General features: G+C 41.9%; 1 protein-coding gene, 1 long non-coding RNA gene and 1 pseudogene across 2 annotated transcripts in view; 1 reads left to right on the forward strand and 2 right to left on the reverse strand.

Moving 5' to 3' along the window:
• Positions 1-1,347, forward strand: part of dzank1 (double zinc ribbon and ankyrin repeat domains 1) — a 23,278-nt gene extending 21,931 nt beyond the window's left edge. Inside the window, exon 16 of the mRNA XM_031298561.2 lies at positions 1,173-1,347. Coding sequence (XP_031154421.1) covers positions 1,173-1,234 — 62 coding nt within the window. The 3' untranslated portion in view covers positions 1,235-1,347. The remainder of the gene's footprint in view (positions 1-1,172) is intronic.
• Positions 1-12,500, reverse strand: part of LOC116048142 — a 568,688-nt pseudogene that overhangs the window by 63,998 nt on the left and 492,190 nt on the right.
• LOC118494906 overlaps positions 1-12,500 on the reverse strand; it is a 22,353-nt gene that overhangs the window by 3,135 nt on the left and 6,718 nt on the right. Inside the window, exon 2 of the long non-coding RNA XR_004897114.1 lies at positions 6,657-6,663. This is a non-coding gene — a long non-coding RNA (uncharacterized LOC118494906). The remainder of the gene's footprint in view (positions 1-6,656; positions 6,664-12,500) is intronic.

A 12,500-nucleotide genomic window follows, 5' to 3' on the forward strand; every position in this document is an offset into this window, starting at 1 on the left:
GAGTCTGGTGGAAATATGCTGGCTCTATACGCGCTAAAATTACAGATTATTTACATGGAGTCTGGTGGAAATATGCTGGCTCTATACACGCTAAAAGTACAGATTATTTACATGGAGTCTGGTGGAAATATGCTGGCTCTATACGCGCTAAAAGTACAGATTATTTACATGGAGTCTGGTGGAAATATGCTGGCTCTATACACCCTAAAAGTACTATTTATTTACATGGAGTCTGGTGGAAATATGCTGGCTCTATATACGCTAAAAGAGCTGATTATTTACATGGAGTCTGGTGGCCAAACGTCCTCAGATTGTTTTACATTTTCACAGCAACACATGGAGTAATGCCAGAGTTTACCTGGCTGAGAGAATGCAGTCACAGCTTCAGGAACATTACATGTTAAAATCTCCTCTTCCTCTTCCTCAGGATGAAGAACACAGCTCTGCATGACGCTGCAGCTCTGGGATCTGAAGGTCTGCAGTGTGCTCGGGTCCTGCTCAGGTAGCAACACACACTCACTGCTTTTGGAAGTTTCTGCTGCTTTTTTCAACGTTTTTGGCGACATTTTGACTATTCTCTTGACTTTTTTCCCGCTAATTTTGAAGTTTTTGTCTTTTTTGTTTGTTGTTCAAGGTTTTTGTCGCTTTTTCTACGTTTCTACGCTTTAAGACTCAGAGAAACTGATTGAGCGCCATCAGCAGAATCCTCCAGATGTTGTAAACCTCTGCTGAAACCAGGCCACGCCTCCGTTAACCAGTCACATGACTACAGACGCATAACGCACACGAAGAGACACAAACGGCCAATAAACATAAACACACAATAAGTCAAAAGACACTAAATGACTCAGAGTTGCAGTTCTGATGGTAAAAGATCTCAGGTCGTCGTGTTTAGAGCTGTTGAAAAGGGTCAAGTTTCTTCTGGATTTTGCAACTTTTCTCACATTTTGTCGATTTTTTGTGCTTAAGTGTTTTGACGTTTAATTTATAGTTCATACATTTTTGCGGCTTTTTGTTGAGATCTATAAACGATCTGATAGAAGACAGGAACTGTGAAATATAAAGTCTACATTTGGGGGTTAAAGAACACAACAGGACAGCCCTAATACATGAATTGAATAAATCATGAATGAATGTAGCTAAAGAAGAGATGTGTCTGGTGTGGGTTCCAGCTGTCAGGCCGGTGTGCGGCGGAGGAACGCCAGCGGGCAGACGGCGTACGACGCGGCGGTGAACTCCGGCTGCAACAACATGGTGTCTCTGCTGGCTGCTCGGACCGGACTGGACTTACTGGGAAAACTGGGAAAACTGGGAAAACTCAAACTGAACCTGGACGTTTTCTGACATCTGCCTTCACTGGTTTGGATCTGAAATATCCAGATGTTATAAATACGTTTGAGATTATTAAATAAAAAGTTGTTGTTAAACTAGTCTATATCCATTTCCAGGATTGCTCCGTGGCCGACGGAAAATCCGCCAGATTTCACTCTTTTCGGCCGGATGTCCGTTACCTTCTAGAGATGAAACCCTCCCAGAGTCACTGCAGTACCTCTGAAACACCTTCAACCCTTGTTGGGTTTAGGGTGGGGTTGGGTACCGAAAATGTTGTACTTTTTAGGGTACCAACTGGATTAGGCCGGTACTAACGAGGATAAATTCACATATCAATCGTGCCAAATCTCGGTACCTGAGAGCTCATACGTAAGCGCGATGTCCTTATTCCTCTCTGCATATTTCACAGATAGCCAGGCTCAGCTCTCACACACACACACACACACACACACACACACACACACACACACACACACACACACCTGTGGAGCAGATGGAGCAAACTACGTCGCCTCTGCAGCTTGTTCAAGTCACAGCGAGTCACGTTAATGCCAATAAAGCCGTCCCAAGTGTGGTTACACTTTTCAAAACGCAACGCAGACAGCGTCTGCTGCAATATAATATAACAACATTCTCACTCCCATCGCGTCAAATACAGACGCTTGGTCAGGTGTCTTTGGTGTTTGTTATAGACGCTAAAAGTCTCTCTATGCCCTGGTGACTGACTGACAGGCTGCAGGTCGTAGGGCAAAGCAACTTTATTTCTATAGCATATTTCAGCAACAAGGCAATTCAAAACGCTTTACATAAAACATTAAAGAGCAGTTAAAAAACTTCATGAAAGAAATAAAAAAATAAGAACAGGCTACAATGGAATAAGATACAATACAAGAATACCAGCTACAGCATAAGACATGAATAATGATTTGATTTGATAGGTTGATAGGGAATTAAGGGTGTTATACAGTAGCCGCAGCCCAGCTGGCGCGCGCAAATGTGACGTCATGGAATCGCAACTATTTATACTCGCGCTGGTGGTCACGACACTAGTTGCAGTCTTCTCCTGAACAGAGGTGGCGCTAATGAGGAAAGGCTACCGACTTTGCTATTTCTACGGACTAGAAGAACAAGAAAAATATAAACAACGGCAGAACTGGCAGCAGCATTGACGTCAATGCTTCCATTTGATTCGATGACCTACTTCATCGGATCAAGCCTTTCATTCACCATAAAAGAACTCATCTTAACCCAGTAAGTTTACAAGAGAGACTTGCAGTCCCTCTGAGAGTCCTGGCATCCGGTTACCCTCGAACTCGTCTATGCTTCGTGTTTTTCGCTTTTCGCTTAGTGTAAAAAAACTAAAAATTCTGCCGCTCCAGCGAGATCTACGTCATTTTGACGTCATATTGTCGCACAACAGGTTGGGAACGGCAGCTGTAAAGAGGCCTTAAGTGCTCAGGACTTCTAACCAGATTGTGCACTAGGAAGGGCAGAGGGACGATATCTATGTAATCCAGGTTATTTAGCAACACAGAATAAACTACTGAGCAAAATGTTAATTAGTCTGATTTGACAAAGCTGATCACAACACTACAAACCCCTCTGTCATCACAGAGTTCAGATAATCTATTTCTCACAGATCCACTTCTTAGGGTAATCATTTCTTCTTTGTGTCCATTTTCCTTGTTGATCGCAGCATGTTGCAGCGGTAAAGTTACCGTCTTCGCGAGGCAGTCCTGATGCCCAGAACCTGTCAAAGAAATAAAACGTCCTTTTATTAAACAGGGCTGATACTCCTGATTGGTATTCATTTAAACTGTTGAATTTCACATAACATTTATATTATCTGTTATTAATACAATTATTTCAATAACTTATGTAAGATTGAGCTTTGTAGATCGATGTAATCTGTAACGGCTGCCAGTGACAGAATGAACCCTTGTCCTTTACTCCCACATCTCTGTTTTCAGTCATTGAAGATTTTACTGACAGGAATCATCCCCAAAAAACAAGCTATCACAGGTTTGCTGATATTTAACCAAGATGGCGCCCTTTCTTTGTTTTCTGCAGCTAGTGTGTTTTTAAAAGCCCAGCAGCCGGTCCTATAGACTTTACATTTTGATTCAGTCACACACATTAAATTACAGTAGCTATTCAGGTCTGTGAAAGTTTAACACATATTAAATCTTTGTGGTTTAAGACTTCACTATACAGTTTTAATGCTTACAGGGAGCTCCTCTGTTGGCGGTTTCAAAGCTCTCTCTCTCTCTCTCTCTCTCTCTCTCTCTCTCTCTCTCTCTCTCTCTCTCTCATTTAAAGCACTTATTTTAGTGACAAACAGTGACTTTGATGGAATTGTGATGAAAACAAAAACCTTTGAAATGTCTCACGTTTCTGTCAGCGGTGATCCGTCAACCCATTCCCATTCTCCTTGTCCCCGTAGACCAATCCAGTACTCTCCATCCTTACTCAGCTCAGTGACAAACTTCTAGACGTTGACAAGAGACAACAATCATTTCTCTGTTCACAGTTCAGCATTTCTGTTGTAGTAAGGTCATCTTGTGACTACATCTGAAGGAAAGAGAAAATGCATTGCAAGAAAAATATTCCCCCATGATACATGAATCAGAAACACTAATCATACACCAATAACCAACCATAGTTTCAATAGAACCAAATAAACAACATGGAACATCTTGACAAACAGACCGTAGTTTTAGTTTTTGTCACTTTGACAATCAGCCTCAACAAACACAAGAGGGATCCCTCGGTCCACCACACACTGAGGACTGGACTCAACAGCATGACAGTAAACACACATTAGTAACGGAGGAAAGTGAAGAAAGATAATATTATATTTTATATTCCAATATTTCCATTGAATTTCTTTTTCTCTAAGATCACTCAGAACCAAACACACTAACCTGTTCCTCTTTGTTGTTTATGACGACCAGATGTGCTCCTCTCTGCTGACAGTAATCTCTGTTTCCAAACCAGTAGTCCTTCTCATCAGATTTAAAGTAACAACTGCATCCAAAACTCTTCCATCCGTCAGGACACTGCTTCTCTTAAAGTCAAACAAATGTAGTTTCACTATTTAAAGATCTTTCTTGCCTAGGTCATGTTTCCCTGTCAGGATGTTGACTCTGTAAATACTTTAGGTTTTATATCTCATTAGTAAGTGACTGTCTCTAACAGAAATATTCACATCATCAGCAAAACAGTTTAACAGCATGGAACTGTTTAATCAACGGTAAATACACAATCAAGTTCTATGATGTAAATATGTCTAATACAGTTGTTTACTGATTTTAAACTTTCTCACCTTTAATTCTGCACTTCAGCTGCTTTACTTCATCCTGTAACTGACTGTTTTCGACGGATATGTCTTGAGATAAACAGCAATAGATGAAAGTAAGACAGTTTGAGATTATTTATGCTTAATAGACAGTGTGAAGTTTGATCCTGTGTGTTATGGTGATTTGAAACCTTTCTTACCAGAAACTTTCCTCTGGATCTGGTTGTAGTTGCTGCTCAGTTGGTCGTATCTGGTCTGCAGCAAAGTGACTGAAATATAAAATAAGGTTTAAGGCTTTATTGATTGATTCACTCTCTGGCAGCACATGCCAGAAATAAGTACGGTTACATAGAGAAAGGTAATAATAAAATAAAAAATAAGAATTGGATAACATTTTATACTATAAAAGAGCAAAACGACTTAAATATATCTGGTGAAAACCACAACAACATAAGAAACAGACAAACAACACTGAATCATTCTGCTTTAAACTAAAGGACCCCTCTGGAGGCCTGCGGCAAAGGCAGAGACCCTGTGGAGGTCAAGGAGGACAGTCACGACCCCCTGGACGCCGAGGAAGGATGGCAAATTTGAAGAAACTCTGAAGGGCAAGCAGGACGCCGATGTCGAAGAACCTCTGGAGGGCGAGCAGGATGCAGACTTCGAAGGTGAAGACCTCTGAAAGCTAAGCAGGCGACCGGTGACAAAGTCCCTCAAAATAAAGGCCTGAGACCTGAGAAAGGTGACAGGTCAGCAGGGCTGGAAGCCGGCAACAGGGCAGTTGGGGACTCCAGGGACTACTGAGGCAAAGCTAATTCCTGTTGATGCTGTGGCTTATCAGGGGCAGGCAGTTGTAAAACTGAATCTGGGGAACACAGCAGCTGAGGGGAATCAGAAATGAGAGGCCGGCAGCCAAGGCCGAACCCCTCTGGAGACCGGTGGTGAAGGAAGGACCCCTCTGGAGGCTGAAACATGTGGCGGAGGTAGAGACCTGTGGAGGTCGAGCAGGACAGTGATGACCCCCTGGAGGCTGAGGAAGGATGGCAAATACGAAGAACCTCTGGAGGGCCAGCAGGATGCAAATGTCAAAGGTGAAGACATCTGACAGCTGAGCAGGCGAGCGGTGACAAAGCAGGGCTGGAAGCCGGCAACAGAGCAGCTGGGGACTCCAGGGACTGCTGAGGCAAAGCTAATTCCTGTTGATGCTGTGGCTTATCAGGGGCAGGCAGTTGTAAAACTGAATCTGGGGAACACAGCAGCTGAGTGGAGTCAGAAATGGCTGTTCCCGGAGGAAACAGGGGCACAGGAACTTGGGACTGGTAGGGCTCAGGAACAGAGGACCACTGAGGCTCAGAAGCTTGGGATACCAGAAGACTGTAAAAGTTCAGTTGAGACTGGGGATGGCTAAAGTCCAGGTTCAGCAGCAAAATCAGGGAGCTGCTTAGACTCGACAAGAAGGTGATGGGTGTGCAGTGTGATGCAAGAAATGCAGGGAATGACACGTAACGACAACGATCAGACAACAGACAAAGAAAGCACAGAGACTAAATACACAAGGTAATGAGGGTAGAAATGAGGGACAGGTGACGAGAGAGCTAATGGACAAACAGGAAGGAAGGAAGGAAGTAAAACAAGACTTGACACAGGAGAAACAGAGACTACAAAGTAAAACAAGAAACTGAAGCATCAAAACATACACAAGGATGAAACTAGGAAAACAAAACAAAGAACACAGAAAGAACACGGGTAAAACATAACAACAGAACAAACAGGGAAATAGTAACACACAGGTAGGGCTGGGACGAATCGTCGACATAGTTGACGTAATCGATTACATTAATGCGTCGACACAAATAATTTGCATTGACGCGTCACGCGTAGAAATCTTAAAAACAACAAGGCGGCCTCCAGCAACAGCGCAACTATGGATTCCTCGCAAGTTCAACAACACGTTGAGAAAAAGGCTCGCACACGGTCTTCTAAACTCCCAAACCGTACATCGCACATTAAAAATACACGTATCCACGCGTTCCCTGAATTCAGCTGAATCTCCTGATATAGGCCACGCCCATTTCCGCGTATACCTTTATGCGCGAAAAATCGTGATTTATCGTAAACCTTTTTTTTTCGAACTCCTAGACAAAAAAGTTATCAAAAGATTTTTTTTCAGACAAAAATTGCACAAATTACGCATGAACAAATTGTGTAGCTAGCTACGAAAACTCGAACTTTGCCATATCTCGGCCAAAATAAAAGCTATCAATGTGAAACTTTGGCTCCCCAACGCATTTTACGAGAATTACAAAAGGTGGCACAAGTACAAAAAGATAATATCTCATGAACGGCTCATCCGATTTTAGGTGGCACTATAATGACGTCAAACGTGTTTTTGCCTGTATCTCCCACATTACACAGCACCTTAGAAACCCTTACATCCATGTGTTCCTTGAATCTGATGATAAAGACCACGGCCATTTCCGCTAAGGGACCGTTCGGTATTTATGGAATGGACCACCGGAGGAAAATAGGGGAGGGTCAGGTCTTTTTATATTTTGCTAAGGGGAGGGTCATCCAACATTTTTTAGTCTGGGTGGGGGGGTCACCCAACTTTTTTATTCATGAAAAGAGCAAAATTTCAAAGTGGCTTGTTTGGTGCATATTTATCCATGTAGCTCTCAGTCTCGGCCCCCTAGCAGATGGTCTGACCGCATACGTGGAGTTTGCTGGGGGGGGGGCAGGAGGAGCACTGCCCCCTGGTGGCTCAAACGGGTAATTGCATTGTTTAAAAAAAATAGTGGAATAATTACATCTGGCATGACCAGATATTAAATAAATATCGTAAATAACACAAAACAACTAAATGGTGGTAGGTAATACATCTGATTTCATATACTGCTTTAGTAAAAAAATATTACCTGGCTGACGATGGGAGCAGCAGGACGCAAAAAACGAAAGTTACTGTTGCACTAATCTGGACATCTTGCCGTGCCAACCTTCCAATAAAGGTTTCCTAAATGCCATGTATATAAATGTGATGTCAGCTTACTAATTGATTGCGGGTTTTGTGTAAATTTGGACTTTTATACGTTTATTCCACTTTGTTTAAACGGCGAAGTGGAGAGGCCTCGTATGTGACGCTCGTATCGGCCTTGCTGGATACACCGTGTCATTTACCTTTTTGTGGATCTACTAATCGCTGTGGATTACTTTTTTTCGTGTGATTGGATTACGGCAAAATGCGGCTCTGTTTTCTCAACGTGTCTTAACGTTTTATGGTGTGACTGCGCTTGGTTTCTGCATTTGGAGAGGCATCTCAACAGACTGTAGGTCCAACACTGATTGTTCACTGTTACATTTTAGTTGAATTTAAGCGTCTGTCTATTGCGTTCCAAAACAGCCGTGCCGCGATTGGATTTCATAAGGGCGAATTGTTAAATTGTTACAATGTAACTTAAAAACTTTAAAAATAAACATATGTGTTTTGGAATATAATGTTCAGCTTCGGCAGCTTTACCTATGTGCTAAAATATACAATGACGAAGCCTAGTGACAAGTCCATAGCAACCAGTGTTGAATTGGTTATATCCCAGCGTCCTTTGCTGAATGGTCTCAATGTTTTATTGTTTTATTTCATATGAATACTAGTTTACTAGAGGAGTAACTTAGTATCTGAAGTAACTTAGTAATGCATGAAGTGTGCATTTAGTTTCCATGCTTATTGAGTTTCCACAACAATGTTAGTGAGTAAATCTACAGAAATGGCCCCCACACCATAACAGAGGAGTGTGATGTGTAAGATGAGAATGTAGAGGTTAACTCCTGTATATCGTGGCTGTAAAAATCAAATGTTATCTGTGCTTCTTTTCTAAGTGCAAACTTGCACGCGAGGAGAGGGTCATTCCTTTTTTTCTAATCGTTTTGGAGGGTCATAGGAAAATTATTACTGACGAGGGGAGGGTCACGTCTTTTTAGGTTAGAGGCCACAAAACTCCTCCGGTGGCCCCTTAATTAAATAACGAACAGTCCCTAAGAAGTTATTTTGCAATATCGCGCAATGTGCAAAACCAATTTTTCAAACTCCTCCTAGGCACGAAACCTAGTACGTAGCATCTCCAGATGGACCTAACCAAAAGTTATCAAAAGTATTTTGCTACGTTAAAGTATGCACATTTTACTACCAACTACTTTTCCTAGCTAGCTACCAAACACAAACTTCATCATATCTCATCAAAATGAAATGTTATCATCGAAAAACTTGAGATTATTGTTTAACATTGCAGTACGATGCTCTGTACCAAATTTGCAGAAAATCGGCCATTAGATGGTGCTATAATCAACGTTTGTGTTTTGGCCGATAACTCACTACACACAGGGAATGAATTGAAAAAATAAAACAGGAAAAACTACAACTGAAAACCACAACCATGACAGTATCAAGTGTGAAAAATAACCAAAAAAAGCTCAGTTTTAGCGCCTGTCACTTTAACACCCCTCCCCCCAAAAAAAAGAACAGTCTGCTGTGATTGGCTTATGAAAACGAATAGCTAGTGGTTAAGCCGTGGGTGGAGATACTTAGATGGAGGTGGTATTTTCTAATGAGCCTGCATGAGAAAGAGGAAGGGGAATCAAATGTGAATATGTTGTTGAATCGCATGTTTTATGATCTAGGCAGCCTACAAAAACCTGACAGGGTCTTATTTCACAGTTCTGATTGGTAGGCACTCTAAATACCCAAACGTATTTGCACAAGCACTGAAAAAGGAGAAATATCATGAAAAACTTTAAGATATGACAGTTTGTATTAAAAACATAATTACTCACAGCGAACGAAGAGTCCAGCCAATACCAGAAGATAAAACCCTCCCAGAGTCACTGCAGTAGCTCTGAAGCACCTTCTGTTGCCGGCTGCAGGATTGCGTGGTCCTACAGAGACAAAATACATCCAGAACATGTTTTACTGTTCGTTTGAAGTTTGAGCGATAAGAATAATGACTCACGAGGCACCAGATTACATCACCAAGACACCTGATAAACACTCACAATGAATGGTAACTAATGGTGGATTGATTAATTGTGAATTAACACTTAATATCTAGTTTAAATAAAGCCTCACAGAAACTGAGATGAACTTCCCCTTTACAACAATCATCATTTCAGACTTACTGGCTCTTTGTGGCCCGAGTTCAGCATAATGCTCTTCCTCCTCCAAGATCTCCACCTGATTCTCCTCTTCCTCTCCGCTGTTCTCTTCAACGTTTCTGTTATATTTCACATTCAAGCTCAAACGTGGTGCAGCGAGAGCATGTGCAGCCATCTTGACAAACTGAACTGAACCTATGGTTAGGGACACTGTCTTTGTGTTGAGCACTCGTTTAACACAGGAAGTGGCCGCAGCACAAACCACTAAGACAAATGCACACACTAATACATTTGTTATTGTTAGACGAAAAGTCCTACTTTACTTAAAAAGTTGACTCAGATTTAGGCATTCAGTTGTTTGTATCATTGCAATCAGTATAATGAAACCCTTCATTCATTACTTTTCAAAACTATATTAAAGTTAAGTAAAGCTAATGAAATAAAGATGTTTCTTCCTGATTGTAAAAATTAGGAAATACCCACACAGTATCTGTGCATAGCTGTGTTCACACATGCCATCCTCTGAACTGTGATGTGACCACAGTTGTTTTGTTCTGTTTGTTAGAAAAGGGAAGTTTAGGTGTGAATTAAAAAAAAAAAAAAAAAAAAAAAAAAATCAGTAAAACAAACACAAGAGATGATAGCCCATCTTCCTTACTGACACACAACCAGGGTCTGTGATAATCACCTGACGTTAAGCTGGATTTAATAAAGAATGAGCTCTGCTACATGCACAGCTAGTAACACACAGAGCAGATCATAGATGCAAAACAGAGCAGAGGAGCACAGGAAAAAGATGTCTGTGTGTGTGTTTGTGTGTGTGTGTGTGTGTGTGTGTGTGTATGTGTTATGGTTTTGGTATTTTGTGCTGTCCATTTGTGGTGGTCTGTTTTTCGGTTTTGTATTTTGCTCTGTTTCCTGTTTTATTTTGACAGTCTGGTTCTCTGTCTTGTCGTGTCTTTTGGTTTTCCCGCTCTTGTGATTGCCTGATGTTTTTCACCTGTTACCCATCGCTTGTGTCACCTGCCTCTTGTTACCTCGTTATCCTCTTTATTTAGTCTTTGTGTTTCCCCTTGTCTTGTGTCAGATCATTGTGTTTTGTCTCCAGTTTGTATTTCAGTTTGTTTGTCTTCTCGGTTCGTGTTAGAGTTCCTGTGCTTTCTGTTTTACTTGGACTTTATTTTTGGTTTCCTGTTTTGCCTGCTTGTTTCCAGGACAGTTTCTGCCTCTGCATTTTGGGTCCACATTTCTCCAGTCTTCCATGACAGAATGATCTGACCATTGGATCCAGCAGAGTGGCTTCTTTCTTCGGTGGGTGCCCAGTTTTTTGCTTTTTTCCCATATCTACTGTTTGCTGCTTCCTTACGGACCTGGAAATATGGAACCTGCACAGTCTATGTCAGATGGACTTTGTGACTTAATTTGTTACCTTATGGAGCTTAAAACGATGTGGAAGGAGACTGACAGTGATAGCCAGAAGGAGGCAATTCTGTTTGTTTGCTCGTGTTAAGGTGTCAGAAAAGTTCTGGTTAGAGGGCTCTATTCCAAACTGGGTTACACGTTTCTTTTCCACTACAGCTCATCAATCTGCTAAGGGGTGGTGTTCTTCCAAGCCTGCTAAATCCACCAACGCTCCTCTTCTAAGGCCTGCAATGATTTTGCCACCTTCTTCAATGACAAAATTCAGAAAATTGTCAGTGCTTCCATATCGAGTACAGGGTATGTGTTGTCACAGTGTTCACGCAAAACAAGTTCCAATATGACCCAATTTCAATGATTAACCGTAAAAACCTGGAGGACATTATACAACATCTGAAAACCTCCTCCTGCTGCCTTGATATTCTACCAACGGGCCTTTTCAAAAATGTTGCAAATTGTTTGGCTCCAGATCTTCTACAGATTGTAAACACGTCTCTTCTCTCAGGTATCTTCCCACAGGCCCTGAAAACTGCAGTCATTAATAGTACTGAATATTGCATTGTTGACACTGTATGACAATCTAAAGAGAAATTCCTATTTTATCTGCTTTTATATATTTAACTGTTTTAATTGCTCTTCAATGTTTCATTTCTTATACTGCACTGTAACTTTTATTCTCGTATTTTATCTGTTTTAAATTTTTTTAATCTGTTTTCATGTAAAGCACTTTGAATTGCCCTGTTGCTGAAATGTGCTCTACAAATAAAGCTGCCTTGCCTTGCCTTCTAACTCCCGGCCTACCTTAGTGCCAGCAAGCACCCACCAGCCTGCCTTTTGCTCAGCCTACTAGGATTTTGACTACTGGATTTTTGTCAGTCACCCAGCCTGCTCCTTTGCCTACTATGCCTAGTCATGTTGTTTCTCCACCTGGAGGAGAGCCAGAGATTTTTTTTTACTGTTTTCCGGTATTTAGCTAAGTGTGCTAGACGAACTGAGGAGGCCAAAGCCACCAGCTTTCAAGCTGGAAATCAACGGTCCAGTTCGCCTTCCTGCAGCTCCCATGAACACCTGTCTATCAGCACTATGGCAATCGGTTCTGCGGGCATACCGCCATCAACAACCTTTGAAGGGACCCGTCTGGCTATATTTCCTGGGACTCGTGGAGGCCGAAGACAGTAGAAGGGACAACATGGCTCCGTGCGCCATGCCCTGCATCAAACTCTCTTCGGACCAGAGCCTGAGCTGCCCAGCGGACCACAGCCTGAGCTGACTAGTGTTCCTGAGCTGACTAGTGTTCCAGAGCTGACCAGAG

Source organism: Sander lucioperca, chromosome 4 (genome assembly GCF_008315115.2).
Source record: "Sander lucioperca isolate FBNREF2018 chromosome 4, SLUC_FBN_1.2, whole genome shotgun sequence".
Lineage (NCBI taxonomy): Eukaryota > Metazoa > Chordata > Actinopteri > Perciformes > Percidae > Sander > Sander lucioperca.